At 39.8% G+C, this 21,861-nt stretch overlaps 1 protein-coding gene across 3 annotated transcripts in view; it reads left to right on the top strand.

Annotated features, from left to right (window-relative positions):
• The window catches only part of BCAT1 (branched chain amino acid transaminase 1), an 85,965-nt gene that overhangs the window by 50,868 nt on the left and 13,236 nt on the right, over nt 1-21,861 (top strand). For all 3 annotated transcript variants that reach the window (XM_055572045.1, XM_055572064.1, XM_055572055.1), the window contains exons 7-10: nt 3,505-3,647; nt 9,506-9,591; nt 13,904-14,044; nt 16,400-16,474. In XM_055572045.1, coding sequence (XP_055428020.1) covers nt 3,505-3,647; nt 9,506-9,591; nt 13,904-14,044; nt 16,400-16,474 — 445 coding nt within the window. The remainder of the gene's footprint in view (nt 1-3,504; nt 3,648-9,505; nt 9,592-13,903; nt 14,045-16,399; nt 16,475-21,861) is intronic.

Raw genomic sequence — 21,861 nt, 5'->3', positions numbered from 1 at the left:
AACACACCTATAAATGGACTTCCCTGGGCTCAGTGGTAAAGAATCCACTTGTCAGTGAGGGAGATGCAGGTTCAATCCCTGGGTCAGGATGATCCCCTGGAGGAGATTCCCACTCCAGTATTCTTGCCTGGGAAGTCCCATGGACAGAGGAGGCAGGCGGACTACAGTCTATGGGGCCACAAAAGAATCGCATACAACTTAACAACTAAATAACAAGAAGTAGAGACGATGGCACCCCACTCCAGTACTCTTGCCTGGAAAATCCCATGGATGGAGGAGCCCGGTAGGCTGAAGTCCATGGGGTCGCTCAGAGTCAGACAAGACTGAGCGACTTCACTTTCACTTTTCACCTTCATGCATTAGAGAAGGAAATGGCAACCCACTCCAATATTCTTGCCTGGAGAATCCCAGGGACAGGGGAGCCTGGTGGGCTGCTGTCTATGGGGTTGCACAGAGTCGGACACGACTGAAGTGACTTAGTAGTAGCAGCAGCAGCAGTAGACATTAAAGAGCTGCATCTGGGCCTATCGGCTCCAAACCCATGCTCTGTCTACCAAGCTCTCCCTGCAGGCTGGTCTATACTCCTTAAAAAGTATTTATAATTGAACCCAGTTACTGCGTATTTGCCATTAGTTCTGAATATAGGTGGTCTGATGTTTTATGGTCATTAAAAATGAAAGCCTCCTGAATATTAGAATTGTGTCATCCTCAGACTGACTAGTAATTGACATTTCATTGCCTGTATTTTGAAGTATACATGTTGAGGGTCTTTTAAAAGAATCTGAACACCTTGGTGTAAGTAAATCTCATCATTCGCCAGATTGTATGATGTCTATTTCCCATAGCTTTCTAGAATACTTCAGTTATTAGTCACTAGTCTTTGAGTTACAGGTCAGAAAACTAGCTCAATCCATCTTGAGTAGAGAAGGGATTGACTGGCTCATGTTAGTAGGATGGTAGCTGTGGACCAATAAGAGCTCGACTCATTGTCACCAGATTGATTTGCCCTTGCATATGTCCTTCTCATGCTACATCCACCCCAGTCTCTCTCTTCTCTCCTTTTCCCTCTCTTTCTATCCTTCCCCCCTCTCTTGTCAAGGCTTCTGGCAATGTGTTAGCCTAAGGCTCTCCTAATTCAGATGTCTTCTGCTTTGAAAGCTGGTGATCATGGATACAAGAGACCCAGCATCATAGCAGACAAGCTGCCACCATTCTCAAAGGGAGAAAATACATCTGTCAAAGGGTTTTGTACATTGAAATGAATGAGTGAGTAAACTCAAAGAAGAACTTATGAGCAACTTAGTTACTTGCCCACCCTTTTCTTCATTTGTGGTAGGGGCAGGATGCTATGATTGTCAACCCAAGCAGAATGACTTGGCTGCATAGGAAGGGCCTAAGAGAATATAGTGGGAAGAGAAGCTGTGCAGATGAGAATGGCATGTAGCCACTGGAATATATGGCTTCTGTGTTTAAGTTACACTTTGACTTAGGAAATACTAAAAATTTAATCTTGCCCAGATATAAAAGAGATCATTTAAAAGGCCTAGGTGGGTATTTTGTGGAAAGTAATAATAACATTAATTTTTTGGTAGTATGTTTGATTGTTTCTGTGTACTTCTTGGGGCTTCATAGTCCAAGGATGGGTCTAGGGTTTTTTCCTAGTCCTGACTGTCATAGAGGAGTGCTTTCAAACTTGTTTGCTGATGTCTTCTAAAAGCCAAGGAAAGTGAATTATACAGCCAGGAGCATAGAAAGGCAAACAAGCATCACATATATTTGAGGACTCTCATGTTTTATCTAAAGCATTGATTCATATTTTGTATTCTACTGAATACTTTTCCCATTTAATAAAGGATAAATTTAAAATATTACTTCCTTTTCTCCTAAAGTGAAAGTGAAGTCGCTCACTTGTGTCTGACCCTTTGTGATCCCATGGATTATAGCCTACCAGGCTTCTCTGTCCATGGGGTTTTCCAGGCAAGAGTACTGGAGTGGATTGCCATTTCCTTCTCCAGGGGATCTTCCTGACCCAGGGATCAAACCCAGGTCTCCTGCATTGCAGGCAGATGCTTTACCCTCTGAGCCACCAGGGAAGCCCCAATCCTTTTCTCCTAAGGCAACATATAATTGGAGAACTCATTAATGAGGATGGTGAGAGCTAGGCATCATTAAGAATGAAATTGCTGCTGCTGCTACTGCTGCTAAGTCGCTTCAGTCGTGTCCGACTCTGTGCGACCCCATAGACGGCAGCCCATCAGGCTCCCCCGTCCCTGGGATTCTCCAGACAAGAACGCCAAATAAAATTTTAAGGTATAAAAAGCATTAACATTTCTGTTTAATTTAGAGGTCATTTCTCCTTCCAAATGATAGACCATTTGTCAAAATATATGAGTCAATTCCAATATATCTAAATTTCTTGTCTCTTTAGTTTGAATTTATTCTCCACAAGCTGTGTGTATGTGTGTGTCTGTATGTGTTAAATGTCGATTGTATCTTACACTCTGACTCACAGAGGAAAGTGCTCCCCTACTGAGTTTACTTAAACTTCTAGGAGTCAAGTAACAAATGAATGAATGAATGAGTAAATAAATATTAGAAACTACATTGTCATTCCAGGAAGATACACCATGTTCCTTTGAATAATCCAGGGTGAATAGTATTGATTGAGAAAAACAGGCTTTTGGAATATTTTTTGGTTAAAATAAGGATTTCTGGCCTCTTGTCTCACTTTTAGGGAATTTAGACATTGAGCAATAGGTATTTCTTGTTTATATTGAAAGGTTCCAGTTAGAGCATGGAGTTGGTGCTCTGCTAATTAATAGATATAACTTGATATAAGTTACTTCTCTAAGCCTCAGTTTCTCATCTGAATAATGGGACTAATGATCGTAGCTAACTCAATAGTGTTTTGTGGGGTTTAAATGAAATATTCTTGTTCAGTCACTAAGTCATGTCTGACTCTTTGTGACCCCCATAGACTGCAACACACTGGACTTCTGTGTCTTTCACTCTGTCTGAGAATTTGCTCAGATTCATGTCCATTGAGTCAGTGATGCTATCTAACCAGCTCATCCTTTGCTGCCCTCTTCTCCTTTTGCCTTCAATCTTTCCCAGCATCATGGTCTTTTCCAGTGAAAAGAACTAGAACCTTAGAACAAAGGGAAAAAGTAGCACACCTCCAAAATGAAGTAATTCATGTAAAATTGATTGGCATGTGAAAAAAATACTCAATAACTTTTAAGTGTTGTTGACTTGGCTCTTCACCTGTGTTCTCTTTTTTCAAGTTAGAATTGCACAGTTTTTCTTTGATCTCTCTCTCCCAAATGAATGTAGTCAGACCATGTAGATTCTCTGATGTGTTTCCTCTAATATTATGTAGTTAACTGGAGAGGATATATAATTAAGAACCTAGTACATTGACTACATCCACGCTTGAATTAAAGACTTGCTGGGAGGTAGGGGATGAAGTATATTCATAATCATGTGTTTCCTCTTTCTTAAAAGGAATTATGGCTCATCTCTTTTTGCCCAATGTGAAGCCGTGGAAAATGCATGTCAGCAGGTTCTGTGGCTCTATGGAGAAGATAATCAAATAACTGAAGTTGGAACTATGAATCTTTTTCTTTATTGGATAAATGAAGATGGAGGTAATCCACTCAGATTTCAACTCTCTGCTATTTTTCAATCATTTTCAGTAGGATTGGAGAGAAAAGAACTAAAACCTTAGAACAAGAGAACAAGTAGCACACTCCCAAGATCTTAAGGTTTTCTGTGCTTTTGCTGTCCAAGTGCACATGAGTTTAAGTTTACAGTGTTTACAAAGATTTTTGGCTTTGTTTTTTGGCTTTAGATGTACTTACTTTTGAGTTGTCAATTTAAGAAATTTAAATCTCCACTATTTGAAAATGTGCTGCTTTATCCTTTTTATTATCTTATCATTTTTCCGATCTGATTATTTCAGTGGTCATTTACCACGCATGCGTGCATGCTCAGTTGCTTCAGCCGTGTCTGACTCTTTGTGACCACATGGATTGTAGCCTGCTAGGCTTCTCTGCCCGTGGCATTTCCCAGGCAAGAATACTGGAGTAGGTTACCATGTTCTCCTCCAGGGACTCTTCCCAACCCGGGGATTGAACCCACCCTTCCTCCATAGCAGGTGGATTCTTCACATCTGAGCCACTGGGGAAGCCTGTGGTCATTTACCGTATACTATGTATAAGACACTGTAGTGATAAACATAGTCTACTCTTTCTACTGATACGAAATTTAGTGCATGCTCTTGTTGTAATTCATTTAACAATCATTGCCCTTTCTACGTATTTTGATAATACATTAGAAGCCTTCCAGATTTACACTGGAGCTCTATTTGAATAAAGGACACCGTTTTTAGGGCAAATTGGTCTTAATTTGGGGATTGTATGTAGATTGTGGTTCATTTAAGACCATTAATATATATCTACGACAAAAATCAGTACTTCTTTATTACCTTTAATATCCTGAATGCTCACTTTCCTTCTTTGCAGTTCTTTTCTTTTAAATTAGTTGGCAGAAACCACAGACTAGAAATGTAAAATGATAAGTTTCCAAATATGACTCCTCTGTCTATGGGATTCTCCAGGCAAGAATACTGGAGTGGGTAGCCATTCCCTTCTCCAAGGGATCTTCCTAAGCCAGAGGTCGAACCTGAGTCTCCTGCATTGCAGACAGATTCTTTACAGTCTGAGCCACCAGGGAAAGCCCAAATGTAAAATGATAAGTTTCCAAAGATTGAGTTGAGTTCAAACAATTTTTTGACCAACCTAATACTGCTGAAATCTTGGGATTGGTTTTAATTCAGATTTTAAATGAAATTTTAATTTTAAAGCAGATATAGTAGCCTCTTGCTCTTTTGTTATTTGGCTACAAATAGAGGGAAATTGTGATTCAGATGTGGCTGACTTCAGAGCTAATTTGAGCATTGCTTTCAGAGAATTACAAGATGAGCCTTATATTCCAGTCACAGCGAGAATAAACAGGTGTGGTGAGTACACCATGTTCTGGGGTTGATCCTTGGTAACCCTTGGCATATGAAAAGCCAGATATAGATTATGTTTGTCCTTCCATACCTGGCTGTTTGTAGCTGACACTCTTGAAAACACAATTTGTACTGGAATATTTGTGATTTCTAAATTGGAGTTATTTCATATGACATCTATCAAAAGCTGTGCCTGAAAGTTGACAGCCACTGTTGAACTCTGTGCATAGGAGATAATAAATTGATTCAGTTCATTCTTTCCATCTACCCACTCCCATCCCCATCGCCAAGAAAACCCACGCAACCCCAAACAAAACCAGTGACATCATACAGAAGTGGCACCATCCTTATTTATGGACGGGAGATGTCAGGATTTAAGCACAGTCTGAATCAGAGCTACACAGTTTAACCAGAAACACCAGAAACTGTCCTGGTGAAAAATGACCCGTTACGCAAACAATAATCATGAACCATTTCCATGGCTTTTAAAGGTCAGAAGAGAATTGAATGAATTTGTCTTCTGGCTCTTATAAAATATACAAGACCTTGAGAGTTCCTATTCAGGTTATGGTTGCCTGAGATAAGTATAGTTTTAATGTGAAGATGTTCCTTCAATTTGAGGGTGTTCACTGACAGATCAGATAAAATTTAAAGTAAGGAGAAAGGAAATGGAACAAATGTTTGAATAGTATTCTGAGAGAAGTGAGGGAAATGTCAGAAACAATCTTTGGGCTTAAAAAGGAAACAGACATTGCAACAACTCTAGTAACTTTGATTTATACTGTGTGGCTTTAGGAAAAGACAAAGAATAATGTGTTGAAAATCAGCAAAATATTGAGTTTTTTCCCCCAAAAAGCTTTCCAATAAGAGTTACAAGCAGAGTTCTTTCCGTGAGCACCCACTCACCATTCCTTTGGGCCCAGGTAGCTGCCACAGTGCTGTGCCCTATTTTGTGGCACTTGGCTTGGAACTCAGGGGTTTTTTGTTTTTGTTTTTAAACTGAAGTATAGTTGATTTACAAGGTTGTGTTAGTTTCAGGTGTATGTCAAAGTGATTCAGTGTGTGTGTGTGTGTGTGTGTGTGTATGTTTATATTCTTTTTAAAATTCTTTTCCCTTACAGGTTATCACAACACTGAGTAGAGTTCCCTGTGCTATACAATAGGTCCTTTTTGAGTGTCTGTTCATGTGGGTTTTGATTCCATAACCGCAGCCCTGATTGTAAGATCACAGGGCCCCCAATTCTGTATTATTTCATTGATGAGTCATATGACATACACACTTACTGTTCACTGTTGAGAAAGCAGTATTATCTAATACTAGACACTGGAACTACTGTGAAAGTAAGATGGGATTCTCGTGGTTGAGTTTCACAGGGAGTTTGGGATGCATTTACACCAGCTCTGCTCAGAGTACTCGTGCTGGGTGGCTGCTCACTCACCTCCTTCAAGTCTTCGCCACACACCCCATTCTCAGTAAGCCTTTTCTTGGATACCTTAATACAAATCTTAAACTCTTTCCCCAACACTCCCCATCACCTTCTTTTTTTCCCCTTCCATTGCCTAACATGCTATTTAATATAATTGTTTGCCTCTGCCCATTAGAAGGTGAGCAAGGAGTTACATCGATTTTGTTCCCTGCTGTATCCCTCACACTTAGAATGGCCAGCGGCACTGATGCTGATACTGATACTGATAGATGCTCAGTATATATTGTTGAATGAATGAATGATTGTGCTGTTGGTGTTTGGGTCATTAACACAAACCCACATTCCTGGTTCCCATTAGTGCTTGAATTTGGGAAGTCAGATAAATCCTGCTGTCATTGCTTCTAAACTCTTCATCTCCCCCAAATGATTTCTCTGTCAAAAACAAGCTGCGTTCGTAGGCTCCGTTTTCCTCCTGTTGAGCAATCTGGAGCTCATTCTGGCTCTTGTAAGCTTGTTTGTGGTTGCAGAGGAAAATGAATATTTCTCACCCAAATGTTGTCATGTCATCATCTCTGTCTGGCAACCAGAGAAGCAGATGTTCTGTTCCTTGACCTCAGGCTAGTGGTTACAGATTTGGGTGTTACATATGTTTCACAAAACTGCATTTGCCCACGTGGGGCCACTGTTTTCATTGAACTCTATGCAGTCTTAGGAGGAGGGCATGGCAACCCATTTCAGTATTTTTGCCTGGAGGATCCCATGGACAAAGGAGCCTGGTGGGCTACAGTCCATGAGGTCGCAAAGAGTTGGACACGACTGAAGTGACTTAGCACATGGTCTTAGAGCCCAGCAAACTTTGGGGGAGGTCCAGTCTGGGGGGCACTAGAATTGTTTGTTTATATGTGTGGGGTGTATGTGTGCATACACATGTAGATCTGTACATCCATATATCCAGCTTGCTTGCTATTGCAAAACACGTGTTTATCTTGAGATCAAAGTAGCCCCCAAAACCTTGCCAAAAACAAATTTTCTTCTTTTGAAACAGTGGTTTTCAGCAGATGATTTTTTGACTCAAAATTCAAAGAAATCATACTGCTATACCCTAACAAAGAGGATTTTTTTTTTTAACTCAAAAACATGTATTACATACCACTCCGGGCCAGGCATCTTGTTGAGTTTTGGGGACACAGGAGTAAACATAGAGTCTTGGCATTCCAGAGAGCTGTGTTGTTGTTGGGGACGTCTCATGTGGCCACAGTGGAGTGGATGAGTCCAGAGCACAGTCTACAAAAGGAAAGGGTGGTGGCCACAGTGTTGAGAGACTTGAGCGCTGGCAGTGTTCCCCAGTGTCACCAACCTTGGGAAGTCACATGTTTCTTCAGCCTCAGTTTCTCCTTCTGGAAAACAGGCCTGCACTAGGTGATCTCTAAAGTCCTTTCAGGCTGCATCAAGTGGCTCTGGAGTTCAAAGACTGACTGCTACCCAACTTTTGCTACCCAGTGGTCCTTTACAGCATCCCTTGTGAAGTCCTCTGCAGACACATGACAAGCAACACATCTATTGTAAGGTTCCACATCTATATAAAGTGATTAAGGCTTGAATTTCTCACTAGATTCCGCTTCCTGGGTGCCAGAGGTGAGGAGGAAGGGGAATGTTGAGTACCAGAGGCATCCTTCTGTAAGGAGGCTGTATGGCTGGTGTGCCACACTCTCTTTTTTTTGTAAGATTTATTTATTTTGGGGTGTACTGGGTCTTTGTTGCTGCGAGTGGGGGTCATTTGTTCAGTGCACAGGCCTCTCAGGGGGATGGCTTCTCTTTTTGTGGAGCACGGGCTCCAGGCGCATGAACTTCAGTAACTGTGGTACTCAGACTCAGTAGTTATGGCACATAGGCTTAGTTTAATTGTCCCATGGCTTGTGGGATCTTCCCCGACCAGGGATTGAACCTATGTTCCCTGCATGGGCAGGCAAATTCTCAACTGCTAGGCCCCCAGGGAAGCCCCACACTGAGTCTTGTAGACAGGTCATCATGCCAGCTTGCACTGCGGTTGGGAGTGTCTGCAGTCATTCTCCTACTAGACCAGTGTCTTGGCTTTGGCCCTGTGGGTCACCCATGGAGTGTTATTTTATTGTTTGGATTTCTTTTTTTCTTTATGTTTTCTTTGTTAGGCATATACATGCTTGAGCCCACCCTGCATGCATTACATTCACATCTCAGAGCCTGAGGTCAACATCTCCATACCTGATGTGGATGCTCCTCCATGGCTGAATGCCACTCTGGATAGAGTTGTCAAGGCCAGTGTGGGAGCAGGGACAGCCTGAGTGGGCATGCATACCTCTTGGGACAGGGTTACCCCACAGTACTCTTAGAAGGTTTGGTAATGCCCAGTGTTTCTGGATAAGAGTCTACCTACATTTTCCTAATCACAATCAGCTTTAATCTTTTTGACTTTGCAATGTTTTTTGACTTTTGGATTGTTCTTCAGTTGGAATGTTTTTTGACTTTTGGAATGTTGCTCTTTGGAGTATTTCGTAACTCTTATTGTTTGTTAGTGGGAAACCATCTCATTTTTCACTGGTTAAGGATAAATTGAAGGGGGTAGAATGACTGATGGGGCTTCCCTGGTGGCTTAGTGATAAAGAATCCATTTGCCAATGTAGGAGATGCAGGTGCAGCCCCTGGGCAGGAAGATCCTTTGGAGAAGGAAATGGCAACCCACTCCAGTATTCTTGCCTGAAAAATCCCATGGACCTCAAGGAGCCTGGTGGGCTATAGTTCATGGTGTTGCAGAGAGTCCGGCACAGCTTAGTGACTAAATAGCAGAAGGATGACTGATTTTCTTTCTTGGTTTTTTTTCTGCATTTTTTTTTCTTTTAAAGAAAATATAAGGATCTACCTGAAGTGTGAGTTGATTTAGAAAATTTGACAGTACAGAACAGTGGCCCCCTTTTCGTGTTTGTTACCAGAAAAATAACAAGAAGTGTTTTTAAAAATAACAAGAAGTGTTTGTTGTTTAGGAAAGCATCTAATAAAGTTTGAAACTATTCCAATTTCTAATTGATAGAAGAAGAACTGGCAACTCCTCCGCTAGATGGCATCATTCTTCCAGGAGTGACGAGGCAGAGCATCCTGGACTTGGCACACAAGTGGGTGGGTACCTTTTGGTATGAACCCCTTTTATAAAAGCATGAAATAAAAAGTAATCAGAATAAGTCCAGCTTAGTGTTGAAATAATCTCCTGTAGTTCCAACCAATGTTATCTTATCTTTAAATCATAACTTGAGTGAAAAGAACTCTTCTGGAAGGACTGTCTTGGCAAGATTATCAAATAAGTACTGTTTATAGGGAAGGGCAGGCAGAAACCAGTTTAGCAAGTTGTCCTAGTGAAGAAGTATTCTAGTACTAGACTCAAGCTTTATGCCAGGTGTCTCCTATTAATTCACCTGGTTTATCCTCCGTGTACTTCCTTTTCGCCAGCCTTTTAAAATCTAAACACTCAAGTAAATGTAAAGTTGTTTTCAGTAGCCTTTCTGATTCACATGACACAGGCAAGTCTGTTAAACCATTCGGTATTGGAAATGACTTCGCATATTCAAGATGAATATTGAATGAGTTGGTTAAGCTGGCAAAGATTCTTGGATGGGACTTCTGACCCATGTGTTAAAATGGTCTCCAGGGGACAAGAAAAGGCTTTGAACATACTGTGGTCAAACAGTGTTAATAGGACAAATGTTTAGAAATACACATATCTAGGAGAGTACAGTTTCTTTGGAAAAGGCTTTGGAAGTAGAGAAAATGTGCTATAAATAATTCTACAAAACCCTGAAGTAGACAAGACCCAACTGCCACATGCTGGCTGGCACATTGGGCATGACATTTACAGACTGTTGGTATAATTTCAAACAGCTTGCCCTGTCCTAAATATGTTTGCAATTGGAAAGATGTATTTTCCAAGCTCAGTAATTTTTGTTTCATTAAAGAGAAAAATCAACCAAGTACAGAAGGTTTGATGACAAGTTGCAAGTGGAAATGCTTTCCCACACTAATGATTTGCTAGCATGAAAAATAGGTTATTATGGAGGAAGTTTTTTCTTGACTTCTTAGCTATAATTTATTTTTAAAACTGTGAGACATACACGCCAAGAGGCATGTGGGGGGTTACCAGTATTTGCCAGACAGGGGGAAATTGTCCAAAGATAAAGGAGGCTGAGGAGAGGAAAAACAATTCTGTTTATTTACAGGAGATTATTTTTTTTTCTTTTCCAGAACACAAAACTCAGCTTTAACTTGGCTGATTTTCTGGAGTTTATTTATTTATTTATTTACTTAACCTTTGTACGACTTAATTGCAGTTGCAGACTGAGATAAATTGAAACTTACAAAAAGCCACATTTCTATTGCAGGCATATTTTTTTTTTTATCTTTCCAAATATACTTACAGCATGAAGCAGTCTTCTAATGGTTTGAATCTTGCCAAGGGCAGTGATTTCCATTTGTATCTGTTGTGGAGTTGTACATTAAAAAAAATGCTCTCTTCTTACTTAAAGTATCCATTCTTTGCTGCCTCTTGACCAGCCTTTTTTTTTTTTTTTTTTTTTAACTTTAACTATTAACAAAGAATGAGAATTAAACAGATTAAAGAATGAGTATGAAACAGTTTAAACACAGCTTAAAAGCATCAGGGTTTCCCCCCCCCCCCCACTTCCTATCCTTGAGCAGATGTTCAAATAATTCAGCGGAAGTTGATGAGAGGGTGTACGAATAATTCTGTGATGAAACTCAACCTGAAACGGCATCAGAGAGAAAGAAGAGGATTACTGCTGTAAAGTCAATTGAATCAGTGAAATTAGGGGGAAAAAAATACACAGTGTAATTTCTCAAATATGCTATCTATGTATGTTTTAAAATAATGAAATATTTCAGATATTTAAACTCAGCCCCTGTTTCTACTCCATAAAAGACACAGTAGAAATAGGACTAGATTTGGAGTCAGTCAGATCAGACCTGAGTTCAAATCCAATTTCTGCCATTTCCTAGCTGTGAGGCCTCAGGGGTGTCACTGAACATCCTTGAATCTTAATTTTCTCGTCTGTAAAATAGGGTGATAATACCCACCTTAAGCTATCAATGCAAAGAAGGAAAACAACAGAATGGGAAAGACTAGAGATCTCCTCAAGAAAATTAGAGATACCAAGGGAACAATTTCATGCAAAGATGGGCTCAATAAAGGACAGAAATGGTAGGGACCTAAATGAAGCAGAAGATATTAAGAAGAGTTGGCAAGAATACACAGAACTGTACAAAAAAGATCTTCATGACCTAATCCTGATGGTGTGATCACTCACCTAGAGCCAGACATCCTGGAATGTGAAGTCAAATGGGCCTTAGGAAACATCACTACAAACAAAGCTAGTGAAGGTGATGGAATTCCAGGTGAGCTATTTCAAATCCTGAAAGATGATGCTGTGAAAGTGCTGCACTCAATGTGCCAGCAAATATAGAAAACTCAGCAGTGGCCACGGGACTGGAAAAGATCAGTTTTCATTCCTATCCCTATGAAAGGCAATGCCAAAGAATGCTCAAACTACCACACAATTGCACTCATCTCACACGCTAGTAAAGTAATGCTTAAAATTCTCCAAGCCAGGCTTCAGCAATACGTGAACCGTGAGCTTCCAGATGTTCAAGCTGGTTTTGGAAAAGGCAGAGGAACCAGAGATCAAATTGCCAACATCCACTGGATCATTGAAACAGCAAGAGAGTTCCAGAAAAGCATCTATTTCTGCTTTATTGACTATGCCAAAGCCTTTGACTGTGTGGATCACCATAAACTGTGGACAATTCTGAAAGAGATGGGCATACCAGACCACCTGACCTGCCTCTTGAGAAACCTGTATGCAGGTCAGGAAGCAACAGTTAGAACTGGATATGGAACAACAGACTGGTTCCAAATAGGAAAAGGAGTACATCAAGGCTGTATATTGTCACCCTGCTTATTTAACTTATATGCAGAGTATATCATGAGAAACGCTGGGCTGGAGGAAGCACAAGCTGGAATCAAGACTGCCGGGAGAAATATCAATAACCTCAGATATGCAGATGACACCACCCTTATGGCAGAAAGGGAAGAACAACTAAAGAGCCTCTTGATGAAAGTGAAAAAGGAGAGTGAAAAAGTTGGCTTAAAGTTCCACATTCAGAAAACTAAGATCATGGCATCTGGTCCCATCATTTCATGGCAGATAGATGGGGAAACAGTGGAAACAGTGGCTGACTTTATTTGGGGGGCTCTAAAATCACTGCAGATGGTGACTTCAGCCATGAAATTAAAAGACGCTTACTCCTTGGAAGGAAAGTTATGACCAACCTAGACAGCATATTAAAAAGCAGAGACATTACTTTGTCGACTAAGGTCTGTCTAGTCAAGGCTATGATGTTTCCAGTGTTGATGTATGGATATGAGAGTTGGACTATAAAGAAAGCTGAACACAGAAGAACTGATGCTTTTGAACTGTGGTGTTGGAGAAGACTCTTGAGTGTCCCTTGAACTGCAAGGAGATCCAACCAGTCCATCCTAAAGGAGATCAGTCCTAGGTGTTCATTGAAAGGACTGATGCTGAAGCTGAAACTCCAGTACTTTGGCCACCTGATGCGAAGAGCTGACTCATTGGAAAAGACCCCGATGCTGGAAAAGATTGAGGGCAGGAGGAGAAGGGGACAACAGAGGATGAGATGGTTGGATAGCATCATCGACTCGATGAACATGGGTTTGGGTGGACTCTGGGAGTTTGATGGACAGGGAGGCGTGGCATGCTGCGGTTCATGGGGTCGCAAAGAGTCGGATATGACTGAGCGACTGAACTGAACTGACCCATCTTAAAAATTAGAGAACGTGGTGTGTAACTGATGCTCAATAAATAGTGGCTATAATTATTAATATTAGATAATAATGTACTTTGTCTTATGATAAAAAGGGTTTGGAACACTCATTAAGTAACATTCGAGTGCATCAGCTTGTGAAACTTTGGCCATGATAACAAACAAAAGGCAGAAAAGAAAGCAAGTATTAAAATATACTGTGTACTCTATCATGCTGATCTTATATTTTATATTCTGATCATCTCATTTAGAGATGCTGTGACCTTGGAGTAGGGTGCTTAGCATCTTGGTGTGTTTCCCAAAAGATGATGTCACTCTTTCCAGCTTTTCTTTCTAAACATGATTATGACATTGTTTCAGTTCAGTCAGAAGGTAAAGTAGAAAGGTCTGTACCTCAGGGCATTTTTTTGCTTGTCTTTTCCTTAAATATATATGTATATATATAATCTATTTTTTAACTGAAGGATAATTGCTTTACAGAATTTTGTTGTTTTTTTTCTGCAAAATGACATGGATCAGCCCTAGGTATACATATGTCCCCTCCCTCTTGAATTATATTTGTTTTTATTTCTGTTCCAAACAGGGTGAATTTAAGGTATCAGAGAGATACCTCACCATGGATGACTTGATCACAGCTGTGGAGGAGAACCGGGTGAGGGAGATGTTTGGTTCAGGCACTGCCTGTGTTGTTTGCCCTGTTTCGACTATACTGTACCAGGATGAGGTAAGACATTGTCTCTTCACGTCCTGTCATTTTCAGACATTTGCCTATAATTTAACTCTTTGGATATATATATGGACAAAATGCTAGTTGACCTCAGGATGCAAAGCATTTTTTAAATAACTTGATATTCTGTTAATTGCGGCAGTTGTCTTTATGAACCTGTGTTAGCAAATGACTTATTCATCTTTCCAGTGGTTTCCTGAAAGCGCCAACAGTTTCATCCTTGGTTATCATACCTGCCTTAAGTATGCCAGTAGGCTTACACTTATCTAGCATCGGTCTTCTTGTTGTTGTTGTTCAGTCGCTAAGTTGTGTCTGAATTGCGACCCCGTGGGCTGTAGCCTGCCAGGCTCCTCTGTCCATGGAGTTCTCCAGGCAAGAAGACTGGAGTGGGTTGCCATATCCTTCTCCAGGGGATCTTCCCAGACTAGGTATCAACCTGAGTCTCCTGCATTAGCAGGTTGATTCTTTACCACTGGGTCACCAGGGAAGCCATAAAGGAGGACTTACAAGTAGTTACATTTCAGTCTGTGGTTTCCAAAAGTACTTCCTAACTACTGTAGGAGGAATAGCAAATTGTTAAGGAAAACTCTTTTGAATGATGATTGAGTTTTTTCATCTTCATCATCATCATTAATTAAACCACTTCATAAAAAATTTTCATTTGGCAAACATGATGCATTTACTTCAAGAAGCTTTTAGTTGGAAGACATTTTCTCCTATTAAATTAATCTTGTTTATATATGCTGTACTTCCATTTCTTGTCAGTGTTTTTTTATTGTTGTTTCTTGCTTGCTTCTTTATAACAACATAGCTCTGTCCTCATCTAACTTCATAATTCAGAGGCATAGGGGCATTATTTTTATAATATAATTGGCTTAAATTAGTCATAATAGTAAATGCAAATTCTATTGGTTTTTAAATTCAACATTATAATTATGTTTCCTCAACTGGGTGAACTGATTTTTTTTTTTCTGCAGATTTAAATGGTGGTTGCTTCATTGCTTGGGATTTTCAAAAACTTGACATAATTGCATGAACAGATAGATGATTTCAAGGGAAAAAGATTATTCTATTGTATATGGATACTTGTACTGATTATAAAGCTACTGTTTCACATTTTACTGTGGTAATAACTAGATAATATATTATTGGTCTACACTTAAATGAACTAAAGTTGTCATTAGGTCTTTTTTTTTTTAAAGCACATGTTTCTTTTAATATTTATTTATTTATTTATTTGGCTGTATCGGGTCTTCCCTGCATCATGCAGGATCTTTCCTTGCAGCATACAGAGTCTCTCTAGTTGTGGCTCACAGGCTTAGTTACTCCAGAGCATGTGAGATCTTGGTTCCCTGACCGGGGATTGAACACACTTCCCCTGCACTGCAAGGTGGATTCTTGGTCACTGGACCATCAGGGATGTCCCTGAGTCAGATTTTTAAAGTCCATTGTTACTTCATCTCTAGAAGTAAGTTTATAAAGTTTGTGGCCTTGTTTTAGGGGAGCATTCAGAGCCAAAAGGCATATCTAATTATCCTATTACCCTAAAGTGTATAATAAGAAAACTAGGAGTATAGACTGTCTACTTAAATCAAACTATCAAAAGCCTCAAGCCAGCAAGGCATGAATAGGCATGACTCAAAATACAGATTAGGGTCACAAAATCTCTTTGTCCTGACTTTAACCATCTGTGCAACTTTGTGGAATTTGTGGCCCTTGGAAGCTTGGCTTAGAACAGACAGATTTAGCAACCCCTTTTGTGAAGACATAGACTTGTTTGCATTTATGTTACTGATGGACTTCCCTGGTGGTCTGGTGGTTAAGACTCCATGCTTCCACTGCAGGGGGCACTGGTTCGATCCCCTCATGCCATACAACAAGGTCAGAAAACAAACAACAACAACAAAAACAACTTATGTCCCTGAAATGGCTTGCTTTAATTCATGGCAGAATACCTTTTGAGCTCTCATTCCCTGCCAAAAGGGTAGATGTGGAGGCTAATATTTCATCTTTGTAGATTCTCAGGATGCTGGAGGAAGTATGGTTCTTTAAGTTTAGCCATGGTTCTAAGTACCCCTGGCTTCTCGTTCGTTCTTCAAATCAGCCTGGAGATTGGCATATAAACCAGTTGTACCCTGAAATCAACTGGTGGGAGATGAACAACCTAGCATTGACTAGATTGTGTTTATTCAAATTAAGAATAAGAAAGAATCTTTGGCATAGAAGTTAGCGTATGTAACAAGGTTATTATAGTGCCATTCCCTATTTCGGTAAAATTGCTTAGTTTCTTACTTGTTGTCATTGTGTACATGAATATCCTCAAATTAGTTCATGTCTGGTTTTCTTTTATAGACTATACACATTCCAACTATGGAGAATGGTCCTAAGCTTGCAAGCCGCATCTTAGAAAAACTGACTGATATTCAGGTAAGAGCATCTATTTTTAAGATGTTATTTATTTCACGCAAAGCCTAGAACCAAATCTTACCTCCATGGAGAGAAGAGAGTAAGTACTGCCATTTGAGATCAACAAACTAAATTTAAGGAAGATGTTGCTGATAGTGTGTGTGTGCATGAGCAAAGCAGGAAATGAGAAAAAGATGCATATTTTTAAAAAAAAAAAAAGGAAGGAAGGAAAGAAGTGGGAAAAGATACAAATACATACATACACAGTCAGAGAATCAGAGACTCAATTACTTAGCACTAAAAAATAAATATATTCAGTAAATTTTGATAACATTTAAAAATCTCATTGAAAAGTATAACAAACTTTTATAAAAGAAAAAAAGCTTTAAAGTAGAAGAAAGCACAGAAAAAATAATATTACCTGTGATTCCATCACAGATAAAAGCACCGTTAATTTTTGATATCTTGATTTTTAATATTTTGTAAGCATTTATATATTTTTAGATAGATGTTTTTCTAACAATGGGATCACATATAATTTTGTTAACCTGCTTTTTTTAATTAATAAATCATTTGCTTTTTTATATCAGTAAATGTTAAAGTTTCATGTATAAAGTTTAATTGAACTCTACTATGTTGATAAAGAATAATTTTTAAAGAAATCTTCTTGTTGAACATTTATGTTGTTGGAAATTCTTTCATTGTTATGAACAGTGTATTTTTAGTTTTTTTCTTTAGGATAAATTCCTGAAATTGAAATTATTGGGTCAAAGAGCATGTACACCTGTTTTTTAGTACTGCTAACTTTGTTTTGTCTATTTTTTTCTGAGCAACAATCTACAGTAATATCAGGCAGTTAAGCATCTTTCTAGGTAGGCAGATAATATACTCAGTAAACCTGGCTCGCCTGTAAAAGATATTTTTCCAAAATTTGGTGAGCCTAGATACCATCATTGCCAGTTGGTGAAAAGGCAGCCGAGATTCATATTGAAATGTAAAATGAAGTTTAATTGATGGGTGACATCAAATGGTGTGTGGTCTTAAAAACTAAGCAAATATTTAAAATGGGTAGGAAAAGCAGCAGGTCCCTACAGAGCAATTGAAGACTTTGGATAAAATATGTTATTTTTTGATGACCTAGCAACTTTTATGCAAAATTTATAACAATAAAAGAAAAATTGTGGGTTTTGAATTTACAAGTTGTCTTAATTCTACTCTTCAATAGAAGTTTTCTATAGGAATTTTCTGTAACCTTAAAGGCATATCTTAATATTAGAGGACTTAAAACTTAGAGTTGTTTTCTACTTTTGTACATAGAAACAATCAAAAGTAATTTGAAGAAATTTAATAAAACTTTTCTGCATGGATGGTTCAGGTATTTCTCTTCTAGTGAGTCTTTTTTTTTTTTTTTTTAATTGATGTATGGTTGATTTATGAGCTTTCAGGTGTATAGCAAATTGATTCTACTATATCTATCTATCTATCTATCTATATATATATCTCTCTGAACTGATATAAAGTTTAATTGAACTCCAATATGTTAATAAAGAATAATTTTTTCAGTTCAGTCACTCAGTCATATCCAACTCTTGCAACCCCATGGACTGCAGCACGCCAGGCCTCCCTGTCCATCACCAACTCCCAGAGTTTACCCAAACTCATGTCCATTGAGTCAGTGATGCCATCCAACTATCTCATCCTTTGTCACCCACTTCTCCTCCTGCCTTCAATGTTTCCCAGCATCAGGGTCTTTTCAAATGAGTCAGCTCTTCACATCAGGTGGCCAAAATATTGGAGTTTCAGCTTCAACATCAGTCCTTCCAGTAACACCCAGGACTGATCTCCTTTAGGATGGACTGGTTGGATCTCCTTGCAGTCCAGGGGACTCTCAAGAGTCTTCTCCAACACCACAGTTCAAAAGCATCAATTCTTTGGCGCTCAGCTTGCTTTATAGTCCAACTCTCACATCCGTACATGACTACTGGAATAACTATAGCCTTGACTAGATGGACCTTTGTTGGCAAAGTAATGTCTCTGTTTTTTACTATGCTGTCTAGGTTGGTCATAACTTTCCTTCCAAGGAGTAAGCGTCTTTTAATTTCATGGCTGAAGTCACCATCTGCAGTGATTTTAGAGCCCCCCAAATAAAGTCAGCCACTGTTTCCACTGTTTCCCCATCTACTTGCCATAAAGTGATGGGTCTGGCAGCCATGATCTTAGTTTTCTGAAAGTTGAGCTTTAAGCCAACTTTTTCACTCTCCTCTTTCGCTTTCATCAAGAGGCTCTTTATTTCTTCTTCCCTTTCTGCCATAAGGGTGGTGTCATCTGCATATCTGAGGTTATTGATATTTCTCCTGGCAGTCTCGATTCCAGCTTGTGCATCCTCCAGCCCCGTGTTTCTCATCATGTACTCTGCATAGAAGTTAAATAAGCAGGGTGGCAATATACAGCCTTGACGTACTCCTTTTCCTATTTGGAACCAGTCTGTTGTTCCATGTCCAGTTCTAACTCTTGCTTCCTGACCTGCATACAGGTTTCTCAAGAGGCAGGTCAGGTGGTCTGGTATGCCCATCTCTTTCAGAATTGTCCACAGTTTATTGTGATCCACACAGTCAAAGGCTTTGGCATAGTCAATAAAGCAGAAATAGATGCCTTTCTGGAACTCTCTTGCTGTTTCAATGATCCAGTGGATGTTGGCAATTTGATCTCTGGTTCCTCTGCCTTTTCTAAAACCAGCTTGAACATCTGGAAGTTCACAGTTCACGTATTGCTGAAGCCTGGCTTGGAGAATTTTGAGCATTACTTTACTAGTGTGTGAGATGAGTGCAATTGTGTGGTAGTTTGAGCATTCTTTGGCATTGCCTTTCGTAGGGAATAGGAATGAAAACCGATCTTTTCCAGTCCCGTGGCCACTGCTGAGTTTTCCAAATTTGCTGGCATATTGAGTGCAGCATTTTCACAGCATCATCTTTTAGGATTTGAAATAGCTCAACTGGAATTCCATCATTTCCACTACTTTGTTCGTAGTGATGCTTCCTAAGGCCCCCTTGACTTCACATTCCAGGATGTCTGGCTCTAGGTGAGTGATCACACCATCGTGATTATCTGGGTCGTGAAGATGACAGAGGGAAAACTAAATTCTATTAAATAGAATCAGAAGAAAAAGCTGAGTTGTTCAGCCAGCATAATCATGAAACTTTGAAAGGCAAAGCAGAAATGAGTATCATCCCCTTTGAGATGGTGACTACATATATGCCCCAAAACCCTGCTGCTGCTGCTAAGTTGCTTCAGTCGTGTCCGACTCTGTGCGACCCCATAGATGTCAGCCCACCAGGCTCTCCCGCCCCTGGGATTCTCCAGGCAAGAACACCGGAGTGGGTTGCCATTTCCTTCTCCAGTGCATGAAAGTGAAAAGTGAAAGTGAAGTCGCTCAGTCGTGTCCGACTCTTAGCGACCCCATGGACTGCAGCCTACCAGGCTCCTCCGTCCATGGGATTTTCCAGGCAAGAGTACTGGAGTGGGGTGCCATTACCTTAACCCTAAAGTATGAATAAAAGAAGTCCAGAGGTAACTTTGGGACAGATGGGAAACCTTTGCGAAAGGTCTCAGAAAGACCATTTTTATTTATTTATTGAAGGATAGTTACTTTACGAAGTTGTGTTGGTTTCTGCCATACAACAATGCAAATCAGCCATAAGTATGTGTGTGTGTGTATGTATCCCCTCACTCTTGTTCCTCCCTCCAACCCCAGCCCTCTTAGTCACCACAGAGCACTGGGTTGGATGCCCTGTTGTTCTTCAGTCACTAAGTTGTGTCCAACTCTTTGCAACCCCCTGAGCTGCAGCACACCAGGCTTCCCTGTCCTTCATTATCTCCTGGCATTTACTCAGACTCATGTCCATTGAGTCGGTGATGCCATCCAACCATCTCATCCTCTGTCATTCCCTCCTCCTGCCCACATTCTTTCCCAGCATCAGGGTCTTTTCCAATGAGTTGGCTCATCTCATCAGGTGGCCAGATTATTGGAGCTTCAGCTTCCACATCAGTCAGTCCTAAAGGAAACCCTGAATATTCACTGGAAGGCTCCCTGTGTTATACAGCAACTTCCTACTAGCTGTCTGTTTAACACTTGGTAGTGTATATATGTGAAGTCTTTATGTTGGGGTATAGACAATTAACAATGTTGCGTAGTTTCAGGAAGATTGCAGAGAGACACAAGCATACTTGTATCCATTTTCCCCCAAATGCAATCCCTTTCAGGCTGCCACATAAAATTGAGGAGAGTTCCCTGTGAGAAAAAGCATATTTAGAAGTAAGATTACAGAACGCAGGAATGTAGGTGACAGAAGTGAATGGTTTTGATTCATTCATTCAACAATTATATTGAGCATACACTGTATGCCAGAGGCTGTTTCAGATGCCTGGGAATAGAGTAGTGAAAAAAGTGACCAGGAAATTGGAGAAGTCAGAGCAAACTGGTATAGAAGGACAGATTTATTCAATTTAAATTTGAGACCATATCAAAAGGTTTAAAAATAAAAGTTACATATGAAGTAGAAAAGGAGGAGAAATAGAACATTTTTCTCTTACCTGTATGTATTCTCTTTATAACTTGGCTGAGAAGTTAGTAATTTCTCTTTTTACCGTAGGTAGTAAAGTATAATGGTAATAACACTAAAAAACTAATGATATATTCAAGAGCTCTGTACTGAACGAAGAAACAAAGGGATGCAAGCATGCATGTGATCAGTCATGTCCAGCTCTTTGCGACCCCATGGACTATAGCCTGACAGGCCCCTCTGTCCATGGAGTTTTCTAGGCAAGAATACTGGAGTGGATTGCCATGCCCTCCTCCAGGGGATATTCCTGACCCAAGGATCGAATCTTTGTCTCTTGCTTCTCCTGGCAGGCAGGTTCTTTATCACTTGAGCCACCTGGGAAGTGCAGGGATACATGAGATTCTGAATTAAACCACAAACCAAGCACCATATCTGCTCCAAATTGTTAAGTAACCCAGGACCATCCTTTGGAATCTAAGACCACCTCTTTTCTTCTTCAATTATTTTGTGCCTCTGGGCATGAACCCTACAGTTTCAAAATTATTCTCTTACAAGATGGCAAATTGATGCTGTCAGCCAAGCTACTAAATTGTCTGTTTCTCTCCAAGAAAAATAATTTAAGTAATTACTGAGGAAAAAGCATAGAATTGCACCATGTTTTACATTTGATCTCTTTGACGTTACATGGAAACATGATGTTTCCTCCCAAGTGCTCTGAAATTGAAAAGGAGTGCAATAGCAACCAAAGAATCCTCAAGGTTCTTGCCAGTTCTTTCTCTGGGGGGGAGAATTCCTTCTTAACCACAGATCTGATTTTCATTTAACTTGTATATTTCTGTATATGAGCAA

The sequence above is a fragment of the Bubalus kerabau genome, chromosome 1 (genome assembly GCF_029407905.1).
Source record: "Bubalus kerabau isolate K-KA32 ecotype Philippines breed swamp buffalo chromosome 1, PCC_UOA_SB_1v2, whole genome shotgun sequence".
In the NCBI taxonomy this organism is placed as follows: domain Eukaryota; kingdom Metazoa; phylum Chordata; class Mammalia; order Artiodactyla; family Bovidae; genus Bubalus; species Bubalus kerabau.
This window is presented reverse-complemented; position numbering and strand designations above follow the sequence as displayed.